A 24,290-nucleotide genomic window follows, 5' to 3' on the forward strand; every position below is an offset into this window, starting at 1 on the left:
TCCACTGTTCACGAGGATTAAGGTAATTGTTCGTGTATTGGGACTGAGCGCTGAGAGGGCGTATTCGTCGGCGCATTCGGCTTTGGGGAAGTTTCGTAAATCACCTCAGAAAAAATTACTGGAAAGAGTCACGAGGATGATATGAACAGAAAAGAAACATGTTTACAATCAAACCCAAACCAGTGGTTACATATTTGGTTTGCACGGGGGAAAAAATAATACAAATTGTAGATAGATTCATCCTCCAGCATTTTGTTAATCAAAATTATCTCTTTTAGTTAGCGATACCATCATGGTAACGAAAAGATAGGTTTTATTCAAATTGAATTTGATAAAGCATATTCTCTCTTAGACATTTATGCACGTTTGTTTTTTTTTTGGTTATTTTCCAAGTAACCTTGAACTGGAGTAGTAATAAAATCATAAGTTATTGTTTGGCGATGACCTTTCTTTAATCGGGCGGTATGTGAAGGTGCCATTTTGTAAACAAAATGCTCATTGTAACCAGCGCATAGAAACAATGGCTCCTGCTCTTTACAGTCTCCATCACCCAAATAACTAGGTTTGCGTCACTGATCATGATGAATTGAAAGAACCGCACCATGACCTTAAAACCCTATTGCTTTGTTCTAGATCAATGAGCGAAGTGAGGTGTGGGCGGATTTGGCATTTAAATCAGCTAAGCTCTGAAAATTGATTGCCATGGAAGATTCAACTGCGAGTCGACTTTTATCTGTGTGAAGTGAATGAAATCCTTTCGGGGATTATATTGAAGCGTAAAATGTATTTTTCTATCGCTTGCTAGAATAGTGAATTCACTGTCGGATTAACATCTGGTGGTAGTCAAGTAATTCAAAGTATCTGTTTATTTTAATAGCATTTATTCAAATATGAAAGAAATCGATTATTTAATGAGGCTTTAATGGAGTACTTTTTTAAATTCAGTCTGTTGTCATTTTGTATTTTATTGAAAACGAAGTGAAATAAGACTGGAAAGAAAATCGCGTGATTTTTTGCGTCGATTTAATAATGTACATAAGAAGGCGGTAGGTCGCTATCGTACAAATACTTTGTATTCGCGCGAAAACTGTCCTGAGGTCAAAAAAACAAAATTCTGAAATCGTTCGTCCAATTGTTCAAATACATTTCGAAATGAAAACATTTGTCTTTCTCTGAGCGATAACAAACTTTTTGAGACGTGACCGCTTAAATTGGTCACGCCAGTCCTTCCTCTCGTTACTGTCCGACAATAACAACTTTGCTTACGTAAATGAAATTCCATTCATGATGAACGACTGCCCAAGCTCCAACATCTGCGAGCAGGAAAACTCTCATGACAAAATAATCCACTCAAACCACTTTGGCTGTGCAACTACCCGGTTGATTTTTTGATGAACTCATAAGAAATCAAAAGTGGAATGGAAGTGTTTTCAGGAGTAGGATTAACAGGTAAAATTCAAAAGTAAGTCGAGCTTCAATAGATAAGAGAAGCCGAGAAACCACCAATCTCTGCTCGTCAAAAGGCCCACACCTATGAGATCTTGATAATTTGCATTTACAAACACAACACAAGGAGCGTTCCGCACGTCGTGTTTTGTTTAGCTCTCTGCGGTGCGGCTGTTTTTCTGTGCGTTGCAATCTCTGCTTTCTAGCTCCAGAACTCTTTAGAATGGCTGATATCAAATTGAGCAAAGTTAAAGGAAAACTACAGGGTTTGAAGGATAAGATCGAGAAGGCCGAAGATCGATGCAATGACTGTAAGAACGAGCTTCGAGAGGTAGAGGAAGCCTGTGACAAAAATGAAGGCGAAGCAGATTCATTCAAACGAAGAATTCGCCTCGTTCAAGATGAACTGTCAAAAACTACGGAAGTTCTGGAAGAGAAACAGGCTAGATTGGCCGAAATACAGGCAATTTCGTGCGAGCATGAGGTCGCCTGCAAAGAGCTGGAAGGGATAGACCGCGAGAGCGACGAAAAACTGACTGACATGGAAGAGAGGGTTCTTGCAGCCATGCAATTAGCAAAGGAATCCGATGCACGTCTACAAGAAGCGAAGCAAAAATATAGAGTCACTGTGGGCGAGGTGGAGAAGACAAAAGAACGCGCTGAATACTTAGAAGGAAAATGCCAAGAGTTGGAGGACGGTATTTCTAGCACAAGCACCACTTTGAGAGACATGGAAGGTCGGGATGCTGAGTCTGCGGAAAAAGAACAGGAGCTGCTAGAGAAGTTGGAGTTCTTAGAGGGACAGCTGAAAGAAGCTATTGCCCGCGCAGAAGAAGCCGAGCGCAAAGTGCAGCCACAAGAAACCATCATCGATGACCTGACGCAAGAACACGATTCTTATGCGGACAAAATCAAAGATATCGAGCAAGAAATGAAGAAAATGGAAGACATGGTGGAAGCGTCAATAGATGATGTTGATGTACAAGAACCTAGAAAGGTAACAGATCGCTATCAAGTACAGGAAGAGCACGAGCCCGGGGAAGAACCGACAAATCCCGAACCCGAACCGGAGCCAGAACCCGTCAGGTCCGAAGAGGAAGAAGATGAAGAATGAAACAATCCCGCATTCGGGTTTTATGCGCTGTAACTGATCCGAAAGTTTGACAATGCGAACTCCTGAACACGACTATTTTTACAAATGAAATATTTTACTGCGTTAGGAGTGAAATTAGAATTTGACCTTTATCATAAGTGCCTTGTTTGAAATCTTAACTTTTTCTAGGGGCTTTTAAATCAATATTTTTCAACCAGTTGATTCTAATCTTAATTACAAGGTTTTAATATCGAGGCGGGTACAAGCTTCTCAGTAGGTGTGTTATTAACTTGGACGTTTTTCGGTTGTCTGTCAATTTAATTAATTTAATTCATTACAATTAACTCTTTCTTGAGTGAAGTGCTGGCTTTAAAATAAACCTCTTTATTCGCATTGGATTGAATGTTTTCGTTTTTTAACTTTAAGATTTATGCCCAGATTTTATACGCTGAGGGAAACGGGAACAAAATTCTTGCGTGACAAGAAAAGATCATTGAAGCGATAAATAACACAGCCAGATACTTATGATTTTCTGTTAGTAAACATCACGGAAAGCCAAATGTCTTCATATCTATTTATGCAATCATAATAAATGCCGTTTGCCTTGTTTACACAGACATCTTTTAAATCTCGCCATACCATCCAATTTCTAATTCCTCTCTTTGATGTAGAGGTTGTGGTTCTTTAAGCGGAAGAGTTCTGAGGGCGTTGGAGCAAAGAAATGCGTGGAATTTCTCTGTGACGAAGACCTTTTTTTATCCAACTAAAAGGGTATTATGATGTAACCATAGGTAAAGGCTGCGAGTTGTGTACTTAGTTGTGGATTGTAACCGACGAGAAAGTCTCTCTTGAGGCCCCCAAAAATGCACAACTAACAGAGGGAATGGTAGTAGGTGAGTGCAGTTGAGGCGTTTTTTGCCCAGATGCACTCAAGCTTGAGGACAAGACATTTACTTTCAAACATAAACAGTTGAATCCCACGTCCTACCCTCCTACATCCCCCTCCCCCTCCCATCCAAAAAGAAACAAAAATTAAAAAATTAAAAAATTAAAATATCCATCACATCACCACCCCCCCCCCCCCACCCCTTCTCTATTAGCTCATTATTAGCGCTTCCCGCCCGCGGCAAAAGCAAGCGGGAAAGAGGTCTGTAAGGGGTCTGGCACTAGTTATTAGTGCCGGAGTCTCGATAAATCTTTTCACAACTCATCTCAAACCTTCCCGCAGGCGAAGCTAAGGAAAGCGCGTCCTGCAGCACTGATAATATTTGTCAACTCGATACTCCTTTTTAACTTATGTTTTTCCCTGGCCAGCTTACCTTAGAACTCGGAAATTTTAAGAATTTTAAAGCAGTGTGAGTGATTATAGTACTATCACTGTACAATTCTAGTGAGAGTCTCAGTTCTGCTCAGATGACAGATTGAGAGACGCGGCTGTGAATAGATGTGTGACCAACACTTAGGTTCCTCTTTTGATATGCAAACAAACGACCTCTGGAACTTTTGTTTATAATTATGCATGACATGTGGTAAATAAGAAAATTGTGGCGTCATTTATTTCATCATTCAGGTTTTGAAATAACTACTGCGCATGCGTGTGAGATATACACTCCTCTCAAAGATACTGATTCAGGTTTTTGTTTTGATTGTTTGCTTTTTAAGAAGAAAGTCGTTAACTTTGTTTGCTATCTTTCTTTTCGTTTTGTATTCACGAATTTCCATCTTGGCCTGATCTTATATAGGCTGAGGACAAACACACACCATAATGATAACAGACATCGATGAGACACCTATTTAAAACGAACTAAGCTCATCTGCGTTGGGATCTCTGATCCCGCATACTAATGCCGTAGCGAATGGGAGATACCTAGCGGGCCTCCTGATGTGGAACGGCTTGGTGAAATCCGAAGGGCTAGCCACCCCCAGTTTTTTTCTTGGCCTAATACAAGATTATTTCAATCTTTGTAACGACATCAATATTAATAAACACCGAAAATATGATTTAGTGGCTTAGGGTTATCCATCTTCTGTTGAGATTTTGTGGTTTGTGAAAATCATGCAAGAACTTTGAAGTATAGCTTGGAGATTAGATATTTAACTTCAAATTATGAATTAATTAGAAACGTCTCTTTAGTTGAATAGGCCTATCAAGGTGTTCTTTAACGAAGGAAAGAAGCAAAATCGTGCAGAAAAGACGTATTCGGACCGTAAATGTCGTGACGAAAGTTTTTTCCAAAATGACTTCTGATTTCAACACTTTTTTTCGATAAAGTGCAAGCCACAAACATAATAAAGCGACAGTCTTTGGTAGCGGTTTTACTTCCATTTTAAACATGATGTAAAAGCTGGTTAAATTACTTATAAATATAAATTTGCTACTACACTACAGGACCACATTTGAATTTTGACGACATATCAGTCTAGCATGAGCAGCGTGACAACAATTTTACGATTTCATTAAGTTCCCAAGTTTCGATCGTTAACTGATCTGTGCGTTCTTGAGACTTGAAGTAACTTGGCCAGCGGCTGTCATCAATGGACTTCCTTTGTACTCAGCGACACCATCATCAGAGGTACAAAGGTCAGGCTGAAAGAAAACGAAAACAAAAATATTTTTCATTTTTTAACAATGTCATTATTTTGAGTTCGTACTAATATGACCCTTAAAAGTTCGTTAGCAAATTATACGAGTAGGGTTCTTTGTTCATACGTTTGGTACACTACCAAAGACTCCAGTGTCCATTTATGAGTATAGCGTCTTGCCCAAGAGCACAACATAATGACCTGGTCTGGACTTAAATCTAGACCTCTGTATCCAGACTCCCCGGCTAAGAATGGCCTTCGAGCATGTTGGCAACTAGGCACGAGCATTTCGGATCAATATCAGTATCGCCCACCCACTCCTCCCCTAACCCAACAACAGTCAATTGATAACAAGTTAGGGTTAATGTTGGGTTAGGGAAGGGGTAGGTGGGCAGTTGCCCAGATACTGATATTGATCCAGCATTTCTTTACCCGCGGCTTACCCGCGGTAAAGTACGAGACCTTGAGCAACGCGAGTCGGCGAGAGGTCTGCCAGGGGTCTGGCATTGATACCTCATTATTAGTGCCACCTCTTGCGAACCTCCCTCCGACTCGTCTTAAATCTTCCCATGGGCGAAGAAACACGCGTCTAGCATTACTAATGATAAGGACCTACTTGTGAGCAAGGCCAAGTAGGACCTCACCGAGTCTAAAAGCGCCCCGCTGTTGATTTTACAGTGTACTTATAAATATTGCGAGAAGGTCATAGAATAACAGCTTAAAGAATTGTTAACCTTTAAGGCTTCAAAAATCTTCTTCTTGGGATTCAGTTGTTCATCTGGCTCTAAATGAAAGAGAAAACGACAAATATAAGATGGAATTGACCTACATTGATTGACCTACAATCATCAAAGGCCTGTCTCGACTCTTGTGGTACAGAATGTTTCACCATTTTAGATTCTGCCGCTTCGAAATACAAAATTAAGATCAAAGAGGCATTGCATATTAAGTGGGACAAACCCATCCTTAATCAGCAATTGAAGCATCTAGAGTTGTCTCTTTCCTTTTGATTCTGTCATCATAATAATTTTTCTTATTATGATCATTATTTTTCTTTTCTCCTTCTTTCCCCATCTGGGGCGTGCTATGTCACGTTTTTTCGTATTTAATATTCAAATTGTAACGTAAACAATATGACGTAATTTGTAACGTAATCTCATATAAATTCAAATGTACAACCGTTAAAATCGCATTTACAACTGAAGATGACATAAGAATGTCGAAACATGTCTTGCAAACTAAAAGTTGTGGTTTCTTTATTAAGAAAGTTGTTTTATATTTCACTTAATTTGGCGTTGGTCAATATGAACAATATGGATAAATAAAGGCTTCATTCGTTGATCAACTATCGATGCACTCTTTTTCTTAAATGTAAATTACTTAAGCAATGATCATATAAACCGCTTGCTATATGGTGGCGTGAAGTTTTCGTTGATTCTCCATACTTCGTTAGTTTTAAAGAGGGTTGAAAAAGAAACCCTGCGGTTAATTAAAACTCTGTAAGTATTAATGTCACCACCGAGTCTACGTGTTTCTTATAAATCCTGGAAACGCAATTTTTGAAAACCAGCTTGGTTGTAAGCCACTCTCTTATTCTCTTCCACCTTACCTCCGGCAGTTTCATGTTCGTAGCCTTTCACCACGACTCTGTCACCAGGCTTGCATTCAGCTGGCGGGTTTAGAGGAATCACTTGTCTTTTACCATCAGTACTACAAACAGAAACCATAGGCTATTAGTCTGATTTTTTCGCCTATGTCCATAAATTCGATTGTAAGTAAGAGCGTCCTTGCCCCCCCCCCCCCCCCCCTCTCCAAACCCATTCTTAGCTACTATTTTCACCCATTTACTGAGATTACTAAGAGTAAAGATTTGCCGAAATCAATCTTCTCACTTCCAATAAACTTACGTCCAGATATTACTATCCTTTCAAGTTAGCTGTACCTTGCAATAATACGACAAAAACCTTCCTACAATTAAAATAGTTTCATCGAAACAGGCTTCTCTGCTACGCTATTTTCTAAAATAGTTTTTTAAATCACAGTCGGTTTCAACTTATAAAATGACAAGCATAAACTTACCCTGTTACAGATGCCGCCATGAGCATCGCTTCTGACGTGACGCCTGACATAAGAAATCCACAACGTAAAATGAAAATGTATTCTTGCTCACTCAGAGACAAAAGGTGCAGGTGAAAACTGTTTGTCCAAATTTTCCACAATTAAGAAAAAAACGCACCTCTCATGTTAACAGGTTTTAAGTTGCACATCATTACAACAAGTCTGTCTTGAAGTTCCTCCAATGGAACGTACTCTGCCAAACCACTTACAACAGTTCTAGGTTCTGGAAAAAAAAAAAAAAACCAAAATATAGCATTCATACCTAAATAAAATCCTGAGAGTACTCGTGACGGTACAGAGCATTGAGCACAACATGACTGCCTTCGCCTCCACACCCTAGGATCAGTTTGCAGGTTCTCCGTACTGTTCTTTATGCATTTCCTATGATACTTATAAGGAGAATTTGCTTAATAAAAGTAGAAATAGATATAATAATAATAATAATTAATAATAATAATTAATAATTAATAATAATAATAATTAATAATTAATAATAATAATAATTAATAATAACAATAATTAATAATAATTAATAATAATAATAATAATAATAATAATGATATTATTAATGATAATAACGATGATGATAATTATTTAGCAGCGGACAACCCATGAGGTGGCCCTTCTTATCCACTGTCTCCAGGTCGAATTGGAACTTTGAACGTTGGTTTTTTGCAGAGAGAGGAAAACTGGAAACCCTGAGAAAAAACCCTCGGAGCAAGGACGAGAACCAACAACAAACTCAACTCAAATGTGACGTTGGGTCCTGCCTGGGCCACAGCGGAGGAAGGTGAGTGCTCTCGCCACTGTGCCATCCCTGCTCCCCTCAAGAGCTTCTTGGCCTTGCAATTATTTTCTTTATTTCATGACCTTAATGTTTGATTAAGGGGTGAAACTGTTGGGAGAAACTAGATGCTTACTACTCTCAAGGATTAAAGAGTTAACAAAAACAAGGAGCAATAGGCTGAGGAAGGAAAAAAAAAACTCTGTAAAGCTGATCTCATCACATACTTTCTTCTCCAATGTCAATTTCTTCTAAGTACAGGGAATCTGCATCAGGATGCTGTAATGAAAGGAAGTAAAAAAATGACAGAATTTCCATCTCAGAGAGCAATATAGTAAACTTCTCCTAGGAGCAAAAGGTTTTAACCTCACAGGGAAAGCTGAAAACATTGTTCTGAACAAGGTTCCCTTGATTTCAAACAATATCACAAAGGGAATAATAAAATGAAATGAAAACTCAATGCGCTCACTTTCTTTGCTGACAAAATTTTTCCAATTCTTAAATCCAACCTTGAAGGATCAACAGCTCTCTCAGGAGTAGCATTTGCTCCACCTTTTCCACCCTCTGAAATTCAAGAAATAACAAAGAAATGTTATAAATACTGACTAGTTACTTTCATTTTAGTTGGCACTGTGCTTCAACAGCTACAAAGTAGACTAGTAAGTAAACTGAAGACAGTACTATTCTTGCACAGAGTAACAGTTGACTGTGTTGTGATTATCCAGGTGAAGGTACAGTGGTACCCCTAGTCATGAAAAACACCCAGAGAAATGATAGCAGCAGAGTATGTGAGGCATAAATATACTCTTAATGAACCCTGTTCACTTACTTGCTTTCTTTGGAGCAGGGTATGCTTGTTTCATCAGCTTCTGTAGTTCAGGAGTTTGGAACTTCTTTCTTATGGGATCAAGAAGCTTTAGAAGGAAACAGACATTAATGATTGGTGAACAAATAGTAGGGAAACATAATATTGGTACAGCTCTTTCCCGAGTTAAAGCAGTGATTGGGTTCCTGATATGTAAACTTATATAATAACACATTAGTTGCATTAATTTTCAAGGGCATACTTACTTACTTGAGCAGACTCAGTCATTACAGCCTGAGCCTGAGTAACACAAGAGTTACAATGACTCTGAGAAGGGCCCAAAACATATTTAAGCCCAAGAACATAAACTGTATTAAAATACATTTTAGCCCATGGAAATCTCAATTTTTGGCCTCAGAAATCTCCATTTTAGCCCACGAAATGAGCCACAATGCCCGACAAAGATAACAACATGTAGTAGAATTTGTTTAGATAATTCACCAACCTTGTACAACTAATATCCACGCAAAGGGAAGGAGTATATACATACCTCATTCAAAAAAGCTGTAACTCCCATTTTCAGATCAAGTGGATGTAGTTCCTGGTGAGGTGAACCAATGAAAAAAGCAGCAATACATGTGATGTCTACTACATAAAATTTCATTCTAAACACAATTCATAGGATATATTAAATAACAGATGTTTTTGATGATAGACCAACCTTTCTGGCAAATGTTTCCTCAAGTGATGCATAATTTCTAAATGCAATTCTTCCTCCATTTTCGTCAGCTCTTTCTATCACAAATTCTGAGCCCAAGGGAAACAAAATTACTTAATTAAAATTGCCTCACACTTGTTTCAATTAATTGTACTTTAGGGACAAAATATTTTGTTCTCCAGAAAGATGGTGCTCTTAGTGTAATGATCAACGTGCTGGACTCAGGATTGAGAGAAGGGAATAAGTTTCTAAAGATCCTTTGGTACTGAGTGGATGAGGAGGGGGGGGGGGGAGGGAGGGAAAGGAGGGGAAGATGTAGTTTGTAATTGTATATATTAACTGCCTTGAAGGCCAGATTATTAATCTTGACCTACCTGTTTTATTCTTTATTTCCAACACCGAGAAGATCACGAACTTGGCAAATGCAAGAATACCATTCTCCTCAATGTTTCCTTCTTCACAGAATGCCTAACATGAAGCAATTGCAACAAATTATTCATTACACATAAATTGGAAATTGAGACATCTGAGACAAGTGAGGTAATGCACATAAACTTCCCTAAATAACAATAAATAAACAAATTTAAAATGATCCATTTTTAAAAACAGAGCAAAGCCAAAGGTTGTTTAACCCTAGACAGCATTATCACTGACCTTATTTAGCTTTTTCTTAACAACTGAAGCACCATCCAGAAGATCAATTTTTGAATCCTGGAGAAAAAAAATTTAAATTAATTGAATGATCTAATTACAACACTAATAAAGCTGATGGTGCACAAATCATCCATACTTGCTGCTGCTATTGCTGTTTTTTGGAAAGTAATCACCATGCTTTCAATAAAAAACCCACATGAACATAGTGGCTTGAGAAGGGCTGGAAAAAGCCATTTAGCCTTGCTAAATAAGCAAAGAAAGAGAGGGTAAGAGCAGTGGTCATGTAATAAAATACTTATTGACTGAATTATATCAAGCTGAATGGGTAATTGTGTGGCTCTCTGTTGTGACTACATACTTCATTACCTTGAGAAAAAAACTTTCCAACCATTTATCTCTGTCAATAAGTAGATATCAATTTTGTTTCATAAAAACTGACCTCATCTGATGCACTCATCTTGGTACCAGTGAGACCGGGCACTACATAGAAAATCAAGGGAACAGAAAATTAGCCCAAACAACCATGAGTAGAAATGACGGTACAAAGAACAAAGAAGGATGATAAATGGAGATTGCTGGTGTTAGGATACAGGAGTACATACACATACATACACACATACTTAATTGAGACTCCCCTCAACAGGGAATTTCACTCACTATGTTATCTGTTACGTAATACGTCTGGTAACTAAGGAAACTTATTTACAGTAATTTAATTGAATTCAAAATATATTCAGAGTTATTCAAAACTATTTTGTATGAAACATATTAAAAAGTATCCACTTAAAACTATTAACTTCTTCAGTGTTCTTCATATTGTTGGCTAGCCCATTCCATTCCCTTGGACCTCAAAAGTAAAATGGCTTTAGCCCCATTTACAATCTACAAAAACCAAATTAGGTATACTGTACAATACCTCGGCAGCAAGATTGAAGAAAAAAGCCAAATCATCTGCATAGGTGGGGGGTTTTACAAGATAATTTTGTTTTGTCAACTGAGTAGATTGATAAATGTAATTTGGCCAGTCTGTAAAGACTTTCTAAAGCTGATCAACAAATCCTAGGCCCACAACCACAGGCTAGATGTCTGTCAACATTCTGGATAATTTCTTACCCATTGGGTTCATAAGATGAATTCTCTTGGCATAACCTAAAGAGGGAAGATACTGAAAAACAGATGGAAATGTAATGTTAAGTAAAACAATAACACTGAAGATAACAGGAAGATGAAAATTTTGAGAACATATTAAATGACCACTATGATAGAGTTGTTCAGAAGTCTATACTCAAACAGAATCTACTACCTTTTCTGCAAACGTGAATATTTTGCGCTGATCAACACCTCCAAACTGTGCATCTACTTTGAGGTATTCTTCATCAAGAGCCTGTTGTATAAAAAAAAGAGATATGTAAAAATGGGTAGTTTTGACAAATGTGACCTGTAAACATGTAATAACTGTTGAAATATTTACTAAAAAGCAATGGGTGATTTGTTTGAATGCATGAAAAACATTTCATCGTGTAGTGTGACCATGAGCTGAGTTAGTTCTGTGAAGGACTGAGGTTTGTCATAAACACTGATTGAGGTATTTACAACTAGAGAGCAAGATCATCATCAGGAAAAAGTGAATAGTGCCTTATCAGTGGAATGTTACAATTTGGGCTTGAGGAGACTGATTGCTCAGGTTTGCTGTGATGTTATTGGCAACATGACACAAATACCATTCAATACTGGGATCACCATTAATTAATACAAGTTACAATATCAAGAAAGTGTATTGAGTATCACTTTATGGCACAAGTGCCAGACTGAGTTCTTTAACTATGAAGATGTGATTGCTAATCCTCCCCTCAAACTGCTACACATTTCCTTGTAAATTGGTTAAGAGAATTTGGTATTACACCAAGATAACAAATTCCACCCAATAAAGTTAATTAAAAGTATTTCTCATCAGCTGTTTGCTGGAAGTTCATGGATATTTTAGGGAGAAGTTTCCCGTCAATCACTTCTAGGAGTCAACGGATTATGTGATAATGAAATAAATACAAAGATTGTAACTACAATACCTGAAGTCCAGGGTACAATAAACCACTCAAAAGAGGATGTTGGACTTGCTTAACAACCTCTGAACCAGCTTTCTTTGCATCATGCTAACAGAAATAAATCCAAATAAATCACTTAAAATAGATCCATAACATCTGATTTAGAGAGAATGCATTATTTTCCAATTTAAATTGATTACATGTATATGATAATGGCTAGATTTTCTGATTAGAAGGTTTTTCAAATAAAAATAACTTTTTAATGACATTTTGAGTCATCATGCATCAAATATTTTTGCTCATGCATGACTAATCTAAATGCATTATCTTACCAAATATTCCTCAGCTAAAACTGGGGGATATCTTAAGATATCACCCAAGTGATATTCTCCTATTATCAAACCATACATCCACTACCACAAGTCTTTATTCAAAATTTAATTCAAGATGAGAGAACATTTTATGATTGTTACAAAAGAACAGAAATATTTGTTTGTTCATAAAGTTGTACCAGAAAACACTAAAAAGAAAACATCCCAACCAGCAAAGAGTAAGCTATTTGTTAACACTGCAAAATACTTGAAGGATAATCAACACAATAGCCACTATTTTTTTCAAAAATATGCTTGTATATTTGTCCTTGGACATTATTTGTTCCTGGAAACTTGCAGTTTTCACAAGCTTAGCTCTCACAAAACTATTTGCTCCTTGGAACAGGCAATATCTGCAGTAAAAATATCTGTGCATATTTTTGCACCAAATAAAGGCTATTGTTTATTTAGAAATGTCAAGCAGTAGTGACATTACCTCAGTGGCAACAGTGGAAAGTTTAAATATGTCCAGGACGTAGGCTCTGAGAAAATGCAAAGAGGAAACAAAAAAATAAATCACTGCGCTGAATGAAGGCAACAAAGAGAGCGACATATGAAGTCTCAACCACCAGCTCTAGAGCAGCTGATATTGGGTAATATTAATGATATTGGGACATCACAAAATGTTTACAATTACCTGTCCAGCTGATACTCTGTTCCTCGCACAAACTTTAATTTATCCAGGGGGACATTGATTGACTCTAGCATTGCCTGCGTGATAAAACCCAATGTGTAATGTCACCCCAAAATCATATTCATATCAGAATTTGATAGACAAAGCCATTTATGATTTGTCATCTCTAAAGAATAGTTACATGTGGAGAAACGTTTGAACTAAGACATTGGTTGTCATCTGGTGTACATTCAACATCCATAATTATTTTCAACTAAAGTTCTTCCCAGGACTACTCATCAAAATCCAACCTTAATCACTTCTTCGTAATACTTGACTCTGTGGGCTAACAGTTCCCAAGGTGCTTTCAGATTATCCAAATATGCATGAAGGTCAGCTAAAAGTACTGTCACCTACAAAAAAAAGCAAATGTTCCCATTATAGTACCAAAAAAGTCGTTCAAAAGCATAATGGTATATTTTATGCAGTGGAAAATGTATCATAAATATAATTCAAGCTCCAAATTCCTTTCTTGCTTTTCAGTGGTTAGTACTATTGATTAGATCCAAATACTGTCATGACAGAATATTTTTTACAACTATTTATAGTCATTTATAATGAAGTGATATCTCTTGGCAGTCCTATAAAGCTTATTAAGCCATATTAACTTTTCTCTCCTTTAACACTTTAACACCCAGAAGTGATTAATATGCAACTTCTTCCTATAATATCCATACACCATCCAGCAAACAGGTAATGAGAATACCCAGACTTATCAGGTAGAAGTTGTTATCTTGATCTTATCAAATCCTCATAACTAACTTAGAAAGAAATGTCTAGCAGCAAGAAGGAAGAATTGACAATTGGATCTTGGGAGTTAAAGGGTTAACATTTTTACACTGAAGTTCCCTTCCTTAGGCTTGTGATAATTTCACATAAACGGGGAGTTTTTGTGTTACTGGACAATGTTTGCACTGGGTGAGAATTTCATTTTGACAATAAATCCTGCAACAGTATCATGTTAATATTAAGGAAAAAACTACATAACTTTTTTTTATGTGAAGTTGGCTTTCAATTAAACTAGAATGGATGGAGCACTTAATTTTCATCAATTCTAGATGGAATGCATTGTCATTTTAAACATGGAACAAGGAGGAAAACAAAAAATACAAAATATAATAAAAAATTAAGAAATTGTTCTGGTATAAAGCATTTCATAACACCAATAAGCATATTCAAGCTGGTAACACACCTCACAGCCTGCCTTGAGGAAGTCAGCAATTTTTGTCATTGGTACAAAGTATGCAACATGTGGTTTTCCTGTTGTAGCTGTTCCCCAGTACAAAGATAAATTTTTCTCTTGTAAAATTGTTTTTAAGCGATCCTCACCGATAACTTCCTATGAAAATAATAAACAACATAATGTGACGTAAACTATAATAAAAATTGATTCTCTCCATGAATAGGCAAGTCATCTGATAAAGATTTGAGCATCTCAGTATATAGGGATCATTATTAGCCTAGCCAATATAATGCAGTAGATCTACTAAAGCTGAACATCCCTCTCTCAGCCACACAAGAAATATATCAAACCTCTCATGTGTGGACACCTCACTTAATCCTTCCACTCCCAAGATATCATTAGTAATTCTCCTTACTGTCTGTTATACAAATCTTACGATGCTAGTTGAGAGAATTTGGAATCTAATGATAATCCCCAACCAATATGTTTCTTAATTCCCATTATTTATCAGCTTGATAATGTATTAATGTTGTACACAGTGGTGTATCCAAACCTTGACCTGAAGGGGGGAACTGGTTTTTTGTTGTTTGCCCTGCCAGCTTTTTTTCCCTCTGTTTTTCTTTTTGTACCCAAAATAAAGAAAGGGGGGTGGGCCCCCTAGGCTCCTCCCTTAGATCTGCCACTGATAGGGAGATATTCTGTCTTGGTCACTCAGGAAAGTTTAAGGGTTATCAATGATGAAGACATGGTCATTTGCATTAGACTAAATGTTTCTCTCTTTTACCAAGCATATCAATATTTTGCAGTTTCCCCTCTACAATGAAGACAACTCTTCATTCTGAAGAAATAACTGGTTGAATTTCTATATAGCCCCATACAACTCTTAACAAAGTTACAGTCCCAAAGATTACATCATAGTCCTCTTTATCCAAGAACTTTATGCATAATAAAGTATGTGGCTGTGCAGAAATCTCTTCAATAACTCAACATATTGTGGCAAAGTGCCATTAAGCACATAGCTCTTTTGGTGAAAATCTGAAATATGTCTAATTATATCAAATTGGACAGTGAGTGTGGGGATTCGAAGTACATACCATTCTGCAATAGGAAATCCCCTACATAGATAAAAAAATTCACCCAGAATTCCAACCATAAAATTCTCCTAATATCAAAATCCAGTCACTTATCTACTTGTAAAAGACTATGATGGCAAAATCTCATTTACAAAAAGGTTGAGAGGTATTGTATGTTTCCTTCCTTCCATCAATATTCCACTTCATCTTTTCAGACCTCCTTCAAAGGAAGTAATATCTTTTAGGTCTCATTAACCGTCTCGTATATTTCTTGTTTTCACACGACCTACTCTGGAAAGATCTCTGTGATAAAGCGTTTGATTCATACCTTTTTTAAGTATTCATACCAGATAATAAAACAAAACTACTGAAAATGAAAACCTATTTCCCTATATGTTTCGCCACAATGTAGCGTCAGAGCAGACGCGGATGAAAAAATAAGCGAATTACCCATTACATCATTATATCGAAATATAATTGGAGAAAGTTCCATAACTTCAACCTACTTTTTCCTGAATTCGAATATAAACATCTGAAACCCTCACCTGTAAATTTCTGGTGATCAAATTGAATTTTTCGTCAGCAGAATATGAATCATTCGAAGCCATCCCAGTCGAATTGATGGTCGAGGACAAAAATATGCGAGTATAAATATGTGGATTGAGTAACAGTCTACAGTTTCTCAGCTGATTTACACCAAAAGCAATCCTTGAGGTAAGCACCCGCGGAAGCATACAAGGAGATGCCTAAAAAATTATATTTAAACTATGTTTCGCTTTTCTCGTGTGTTCGGGTCAAATTGTTCTCACGCGATTACCTCTTTCGTAAGAAAATGCTTGGGTACCTAGCCTTCTGTAAAAACCCTTTGGATGCTGGGGAGAATCGCCCCAGGTAACCCGAAAAGTTGATAGGATTCTTAACCTTTAGTTACAACTTCCTCAGACCGAGATTCTTAAATACACTTAGGACAACATTCTAAATAACTATTTTATTGTCAATCTTCATCCCTTGTGTCTATTTTCAAGGATACAATTGCCTTCAACCCTTATGAGTATTCTATGGCGTTTAGCACATAGCATTTAGCATTTGCCTTCCGATTTTCTTTTTTCATGACTAGCCTACACAGATGGGTGGCTTTTACAAAAATAAGTTACAACACTTTTAAAAATTTGGTTGTGCAAGTCACCAAGAAAAAGAATGCTTAATCTAAACCTTCTTCATTTGCATATCAAAGTTGTTTTGCAACGATTTAGTTAAGAGTTCTGTAGCTTGCTAACATCGGTTAACAAATTCCTCAGTCTCTACGTTAATGACAAATTGTTTAAACATCATTAAGTTTTATATATATACCCAAGGTTCAAAGGGTCTTGAAAATTTTCGTTTGGTTAAAAATTATTAAGTAGTCTTATCATTAAACTCAAAAAATCATGAACTCTTTGATTTAATCTGACAAGTAAATTTTGTACTGATAGATCATGAGCTTCTGTCAATGCCCACAAACAAATCTCAAAGTGACAAACTAAGTCCTTCCCTTTTCACAGTTCAGTTTTTTTTTTTTAACACAACAACAAGCCATAAAGTATTTCCAATATTTTCAGTCAGTTTCTAAGTTTCACAGTGATGGTATCAATCCCAAGACCAAATCCAAATATTTCTATGAGGAGCTGACACAGAATTTAAAATAATTTTGTTTTCTTTATTACTCATAGTCTCTTGAGGTTGAAAAAAAAGGTGTAGTAGTTACAGTGTTCTATAACTAAAATCATAGCTGAATAAATACAGTATATGCTTCCAATAAAAAGAAATGAAAATTCAGTAAAAATTGGGATAAACTTGCTAAAGGTCAACCCAAATTTTTTTTTAAATTTATGCATTATCTGTGCATCAGTCCTCTCAAACTTTGCACCTCCATGCTCATTTGCAGCAATTATTTTGTGTTTTCTTAGAGTTTCTGTCATTAACTAAGACAGTCACTTCTCACTGAATGGACACCCCCATAAAGCAGACACCTTCAAATAAGGGACAATCAAAAGTAGTCCCAACCATTTCACTGACAAAAAAACTTAGCTTATTTCAACCACAAAAAGGAGGGATTAGTGTTGACAGTGTGCACCCCAGAAAGAGTCGACTATTCATTCTATAGCAAGTCAGCCAGTGTGTACATTGTATTTCAATGTACTACCAAACCCCATTACCTAAATGATCCTGTAACTACAAAATCATTTACAATGTTGACATTAATACCACCTCCATGGCTAAAGGCCAAAGATATCAGTATGTTGGATATGTCTGCTGCTGCTGCGGATAGTTGTAACCATACTGACTGTACCCTTGCTGCTGTGAATACTGTTGGTTGGTAGGATACCCTTGAGTACTTCCATAAGCATTCTGTGTAGCAGGCTGCTGCTGCTGCTGCTGTTGCTGCTGCTGAGGTACATAAACCTGATAGCTCTGTGTCTGCGTCTGTCCTGCAGTTGAGTAGGGTGCTGCCCCTGCTGGTGAGCCGGTGGGTGGTGGGTAACTTTGTTGACTTGGTTGACTATAAGGCTGCTGCAGCGGTTGGCTAGCCGGGTAACCTGACACAGAACTTGTCATACCTGGGTAAGAAGATTGCGTCTGGGTGGAGGTGGGGGCATAAGACTGCGGAGCGTTTTGTCCAGTTTGTGTAGCCTGCTGAGGATACTGAGTTTGCTGGGCATATGATCCAGCCACTTTGTTGGCAGGTGATGGTGTAATGTTCTGCTGCCCTGGAGCCTGCATCTGCTGTGATGCTGGGATGGACTGTGGAGGGTACCCTTGTGAGGTTGGCTCTTGGTTCTTGGAACCTGCTATTCAAAAGGCATTAAAAATTATTAATGGCAACTGTAAAGTTTCTACCCAGTAAAACACTGAACACCTAAACAGTAAATCAGACAGAGATGTTTTATTCATCTGCCCTTCTAAAACCTTCTAAAATTTTTTCTGAATTGTGAGTTTGTAATTTATCAATATCTTCCCTACTTATTGAACCTATGCTGTAAAGGACAACATCTGTAAAATGCTATCTCTGGATAGAGTCTGGTAGATGCAGTGACCTAAAAATTAAAACCCTTGACTTTGGATGGAAAGGTTCCTGGCCATTGTGTTGTTTTCTGAGAAAACCTTACCCAGAGCAGTACTTCCCCCTCCTTCAACATAATTAAATTATGTATTCCATTGAATTTGCAAGGACACCTAGTAAAAGTTTTTTTTTGGGGGGGGGAAGAGAGCAGAAGGATATTCTATGATGGAATAACATCCCATCCAAGAAGAGTGGGTTGGCAATACCCCAAGTCCCTTTTATACCACTGACACTTACTTTACTTCAATTAGGGCATAAATGGTGTCATAAAGGGGGTAGGTTTCCAAAGAAACTGTGGTGCTGCGTCAGTGGGAGAGTATAATGGGATAATTTAGTGTTATCAACTGGGTTGAAGACATAAATTGGCCATTGTAAAGAGTTTTAAGGCTGACGTTTCAAGCATTAGTCCTTCGTCAGAGGGATAGGTGTCAGATCATCAAATTGAAGCCAACCACAAGCAATTTGAACCAAGGAAAACAAAGAACTATTACAGACACATTTTTCTCCAACTGGAATTTGTGTATGGCAGTTTGATTGTTTTTCTAGTTTACTCCATGACTGTATTTATGGTCTTTCACAAACCTATTCCTTCAGTAGTGCCTGCAGTGCTAGGGTAAAGGTGTCCTGAGATGTTTCCCGTCGAACTGTCCGGTTGTGCTTTGTCCTTAGCAAGAGGATCAAACATGGTCACCTCAGGGGTTGGTTTGGGAGGCATTTGGGCTGGAAGTGTTCTTTCATTAGGGGGACCTAAACAGAAACTGAGCATAAAACTACGGGCCATTTTCCTAATACTGATACTGATTTAGTTAGAATGTTTTGACCATCATAATTAACACGAAAAGGAAACACTGCATAGGAACAAGCAAATAGTCCACTTTCATCATTTTCATTTCTAGCTCCAGACCCATAAGTACAAAAAAATTCAATGAGAGTTATGATTGCTCCACTTAAACCCTTTACACCCTAACATCAGTATGCATATTCTCCATACTGTTTTCTGTAGATTTCTTAAGGAATTGACAAAAAGAATTTGTTTAACAATCAAGGGCTTTTTCAGTTGGTGATCATTTCCTTTATTGTTGCGAGCTAAATGTTTGATTCAGGGATGATAGTGTAAGGAGAAATTAGATGCCAGTTAGAAGTAAACTCAATTCATGATCCCTGTTCAAAGCATAATGAGCATGGTAAAAAAAAAAAACTAATCCAAACTCTTCATTACAACTATGACAATGCATATTGGAGATTCATGAGGCAATCAAATGCTATTACCAAAAACTTTCCAGGATACTACTTCTAAGAACTTGAAATTTTTAAACAGCTGACTTTCTTTACAAACCTTGCATACTAGGTATATCTTTTGGCTGTTCTTGTCCACCCTTCCTCTCCTCATTTTCATCCTTTACTTCCAGTCTATTCAGAAGATAATTAATCCTATCCCTAACCTCTGTCAATTCCCTTCTAAACTCTGCAACCAGTGTGTGTTCAGGAGGTCTAGGTACACCATTAACTGCAGAGGAAATTGTTTAAATGATCATGATTTAACATTGACAAGAATTCTACCACAACTAGAATTAAAAAAGAAATTGACTGAGAAACAAAAATTTAAATTTTACTGAGCAATAAAAGACTTGGAGATTGAAAACTTTCAGACAGCAGTCCTCAAACATTTGCCATTTGTCAAGTTTGGAAATCTAGTTTGCATATTCCATAATTGTCTTTACAGAATTCCTCTGCTCGTTTCAAAAACTTAAGCAATACAACTTATGATATAGCTAGTTATCCCTAAGTTAAATCTCAAGACATGTGTCAAAGTATTAAACTTAATGAATGAAACAGTCCAAGGATAACATCTTTGCATCGTTAGGAACATGCTCACAAAAAGAAACGTTCCACAAGTAAATGTAATTTAATTAACTTACCAAACAATGTAATCTTTAATATTCTGCATATTGTTCGTGCAAAGGCAAGATCAGAACTGTCGAAAATAGTTACTAGATCGCCATCTGAAACAGAGGGGAAAAACTATTAAATGAAGCTTAGTGTCGTGCCTAAAGGAACGGTTTTCAACAATCAGCCGAGTTTATCGTCAAATCTGAAAGCCAAAAAGACCAGTCGACTAAACTCACCTTCATCCTTATATTTGATGGTAATATCATCTGTGCTACTAAGTTTACCACGGTAAACTCTCTGCATCATCAATAGTAGATCATCATAAGTCAAATCTTCGTTGTGAATTGGAATGCATCTTATATCATCCCCTAGACGAGCCTTAATAATCAATGTACCACTGAGATCTACATTGCCGCCTACAAAATTTACTCCTCTATTTCCAGGAACTCCAATTGAGAATGTCTCTGGAGTATAATTCATTTCCGAATGGGTATAAAAGTCGTGACAATTTCTATTTTCCAGTACTGTCCTTGTGACAAAAATTACGTTGCTTTTCCAGAACTCAATGACTTCATTCGTTTCCAGTCTTCCAAAGATTAATCTTAATACTTGTACGCAGTACTTCTCCGACATCCATGTAATCAAAGAACGCCTTGAAAGATTCTTTCTGCTATTGTCACCATGTTTTCACGAATCTTGTTACAAAATAGTTTCTATCGCCATGTTCTATCTACTTTTAATAAAAGATATTACAAGAAGAAGTCATGGAAGGTAAGATGTATGCAGTTTTAATCATAACTGAAAACGTTGCCTTGGGTAACTGGTTATTATTGATCTTATTCACTTACTGCGGCTTCGATATATTCACGATCAAAGTGTAAATTCATGGCCTTTTTCAAGTCAACCATCATAGATCAAGAGGTAAAATTTTGCACATGATCACATTTTCACAGACCTAAGAGAGGCTCTAACATAGAAATGTGTTTTTAAAAACTGCGAGGCCCAAAGACAACCAACGTTCTTCGAGCTAAGGCTTGCTAGTCACCAATCCCCCCAGAGTATTGAGTATGGAAGAGCTGATTGACAAATTGTCATCAGGCTTTTAGACTTGATTACCAGCTGCTGTTCGGAAAATGAGCCCGCACTCAACCCCCACCACCCCCCCCAAGTCACAATCATTTTTTCTCGCAAGGATGGAACATTAAACTTGAGAAAACAGCAGAAACCGAACCTATTGGGCTTTCAGCTCTTTAAATAGGTATAACAGGGATCTTTATTTCTAATATCTTATCCTTTGTTTTAGATGCAAAGGAAAAAAGCTTCTTCTTTGGAAAATTTTGAAACCTTTTATGCTGACCAGTTTGGTGAGAAGTGGCCTATGATTTTTGAGTCACTTAAATTACCAATCCAGCACTGTGCAGTGGTCAACAAGTTTTCTGCAGTTGAAGAAGTGCAGGAAAAACTCTCTTTGGTGGCAGCACAGCCTCAAAGTGTAGAACCTTTTACAAGCACCCTTAGTGAAGATGAGCAAAGTCAACTTACGTTGTCCTGTTACTTTCCAAGTTCTGAGGAAAGTGTTAGATTTCCCAAGCAAGGAGGGACAAGCAATGGATTTTTTGATTACTATCTTCTGGATGCTTCATCTCTCCTACCTGTTTTAGCTCTTGACATTTGTCCAGACAATACAGTGCTTGATATGTGTGCTGCTCCTGGAGGTAAAAGTGTCCTGATATCACAGTTTCTTTCAATAAGAGGTTGTATTATTGCCAGTGAAATTGCAAACCAGAGAAGGGCAAATCTTATTAAGGTAGGAGTGATTAACCTCTGAGGTAACCATGGTGATTTGTTTAAGAAGCATGCTTCTCAAATGTGTCAGACAACAATATTGTATTGTGGCCATTCATCCACAGAAAATCGTTATAATTAGGTTTTTCTAATTTGAAAGACTGTTTGAATAGATTTAAAATGAATTCTTTATGAAAAAAAAATTGGTAGATCGAGAGGGAGGGTCCTGGGGTGTGGCCTTCCCCACTCCTACATAGGAGCTGTGGGTTTTATTAACTTCTTGTCAGACGCCAAAATTCTAGCAACAACTGGATTGCATGTTACTACTCAATATGAAGTATTTAAATTTACTTGTCTTGAAACATTTCTCAGCTTATTTAGGCTATGGTAAAAAAAAATGTGTTTTCTAAATTAAAGCTTAAAAGCTCAAAAATTCCAGGATTCGTCCCTGAAAAGGTTTATGTATTATTTTTCTTTCTGATCTTCTTGGTTAGGTAATTAAAGACTACATACCAAAGATCTCCAAAACTAAAGACTTGGTGCATGTCAGGAGCTTGACAGGTTTCAAGTACGGCGAGTACGAACCAAACACGTTTGACAGGGTATTACTTGATGTACCATGTTCTGCTGAGCGACATAACTTGCACACAAACTTTGAGTTTAGTTTTTGGTCAGAAAAACACTCTACAGCAAACGCTAACATACAGAAGAAGCTTCTTATGTCTGCGTTACAAACAGTTGTTCCTGGCGGTATAGTGGTTTATTCTACTTGCTCCATGTCGCCGATAGAAAATGACGGGGTCATAGATGAGGTTTTATCAAAATGTTCAGAAAACAAGCAGCTCAAAGTTGAAGTTGTGGACTCGCAGTTTGCAAATAATTCGTTTGCGAAAATGTTTGAATACAGAACGACCAAACACGGGGTACTTGTCGTCCCTTCCAAGTCTAAGAATTGGGGTCCGATGTATTTTTGTAAACTTCAACGACTGGCTATCGAATCTGAGCGATTCTAAACCATATCAGATACTTTTTTTTAAGTGGGTTCAAATGTGTAACTCTAGAGAAGTGTACACGATGATTTGAAATACAAATTCAATATCATTGAGCGTATCAAACGCCATAATATGACGAATTAAGATCTTTTATCTACCCGATTGATAGAAGAGAACGTGAATCTTTTTTTTTTTTTTTTTTTTTTTTTGCATAAATAGCCACAAATAAAAAGTCCCAACTTTAGGTAATTTATTCCATTCTTTTCTTGCAAGTTCTCTGTAAGAATCCACTGGCCTCCATAGAAATCTTTCATCCAGGCCTTGTTCTAATCCTGCGAAGCATCAGGGAAAGAACGCAATTCCTCGTGTGTTATACTGCTTCTTGTAAACCACAATTTTTCGTATCCTTTCTTTTTAAAACGCAGTTTACCCGTGATTTGTCAAAAATCCAAACTTGCGTATAATGCGCGTTATTTATTTGCGTAATGATGGCTTTAATTTTCATTGATTATTGTGCACAATTCGTTTTACACTGTTTTGAAAACAAAGCAATTAACAGGAATTCGTCACTAACTGCGTGTTAATGTTAAAAAAAAAACACTTGATACTGGCACAAATTATTTTCCCCGACAAAGGCTCAAAATCCGATCGCACGCTGACGATGATGCAGTAACTTTCTTTGAGCAACGAAAGGTTTCCAAACAATTTCTGAATGAAAGTCCCCGCAGACAACCACAACTGACCATGATAGAGATATCTGAAGATGACAGGGATATCTCTAGAATAGGTACAGGCAACTATGCCTTTTGACCAATAGTGTGGATCCTCTTCATTAGGTAACCCACGTAATAAACCCGACACAAACTCATTTGACTCGATATCTTAGTATTATCAACTGAGTTGATAACGTAAATTGGCCACCGTTAAGAGTTTTAACGTTCAAGTTTCGAGCGTTAGCCCTTCGTCAGAGCGAATGGAGG

General features: G+C 37.2%; 4 protein-coding genes across 5 annotated transcripts; 2 read left to right on the forward strand and 2 right to left on the reverse strand.

The window, feature by feature from the left end:
• The first annotated feature begins 1,304 nt into the window (after positions 1–1,304).
• Positions 1,305–2,937, forward strand: LOC131793634 (tropomyosin alpha-4 chain). The gene has a single exon (XM_059111067.2). It carries the CDS (start codon positions 1,670–1,672, stop codon positions 2,558–2,560), a length of 891 nt encoding a protein of 296 aa, XP_058967050.1. The 5' UTR covers positions 1,305–1,669; the 3' UTR covers positions 2,561–2,937.
• A 1,136-nt stretch (positions 2,938–4,073) lies between these two features.
• LOC131793637 (tyrosine--tRNA ligase, cytoplasmic-like) lies at positions 4,074–16,372 on the reverse strand. Its single transcript, XM_059111070.2, has 21 exons — positions 16,089–16,372; positions 14,480–14,626; positions 13,539–13,640; positions 13,252–13,325; positions 13,051–13,096; positions 12,268–12,351; positions 11,505–11,585; positions 11,315–11,366; positions 10,641–10,681; positions 10,202–10,258; positions 9,922–10,015; positions 9,551–9,636; positions 9,380–9,430; positions 8,854–8,938; positions 8,494–8,588; positions 8,252–8,303; positions 7,359–7,463; positions 7,202–7,244; positions 6,732–6,832; positions 5,857–5,906; positions 4,074–5,126 (listed from the first exon to the last, which is right to left on the reverse strand). Exons 1-21 carry the CDS (start codon positions 16,275–16,277, stop codon positions 5,019–5,021), a joined length of 1,743 nt encoding a protein of 580 aa, XP_058967053.2. The 5' UTR covers positions 16,278–16,372; the 3' UTR covers positions 4,074–5,018.
• A 144-nt stretch (positions 16,373–16,516) lies between these two features.
• Positions 16,517–21,089, reverse strand: LOC131793621 (protein TFG). 2 transcript variants are annotated; one of them, XM_059111052.2, is made up of 5 exons: positions 20,770–21,089; positions 20,563–20,646; positions 19,980–20,150; positions 19,226–19,390; positions 16,517–18,368 (listed from the first exon to the last, which is right to left on the reverse strand). In XM_059111052.2, exons 1-5 carry the CDS (start codon positions 21,011–21,013, stop codon positions 17,815–17,817), a joined length of 1,218 nt encoding a protein of 405 aa, XP_058967035.2. In that variant the 5' UTR covers positions 21,014–21,089; the 3' UTR covers positions 16,517–17,814. The 2 variants fall into 2 exon arrangements, with proteins under 2 accessions (XP_058967035.2, XP_058967034.2); XM_059111051.2 differs by having other exon boundaries at positions 16,517–18,371.
• A 90-nt stretch (positions 21,090–21,179) lies between these two features.
• On the forward strand, positions 21,180–23,501 carry LOC131793602 (5-methylcytosine rRNA methyltransferase NSUN4). The gene is made up of 3 exons (XM_059111028.2): positions 21,180–21,304; positions 21,837–22,340; positions 22,813–23,501. The coding sequence occupies exons 1-3, from the start codon at positions 21,215–21,217 to the stop codon at positions 23,329–23,331; spliced, it is 1,113 nt and encodes a 370-aa protein (XP_058967011.2). The 5' UTR covers positions 21,180–21,214; the 3' UTR covers positions 23,332–23,501.
• Positions 23,502–24,290: the final 789 nt, after the last annotated feature.

Source organism: Pocillopora verrucosa, chromosome 9 (assembly GCF_036669915.1).
Source record: "Pocillopora verrucosa isolate sample1 chromosome 9, ASM3666991v2, whole genome shotgun sequence".
NCBI classification, from domain to species: Eukaryota; Metazoa; Cnidaria; class Anthozoa; order Scleractinia; family Pocilloporidae; genus Pocillopora; species Pocillopora verrucosa.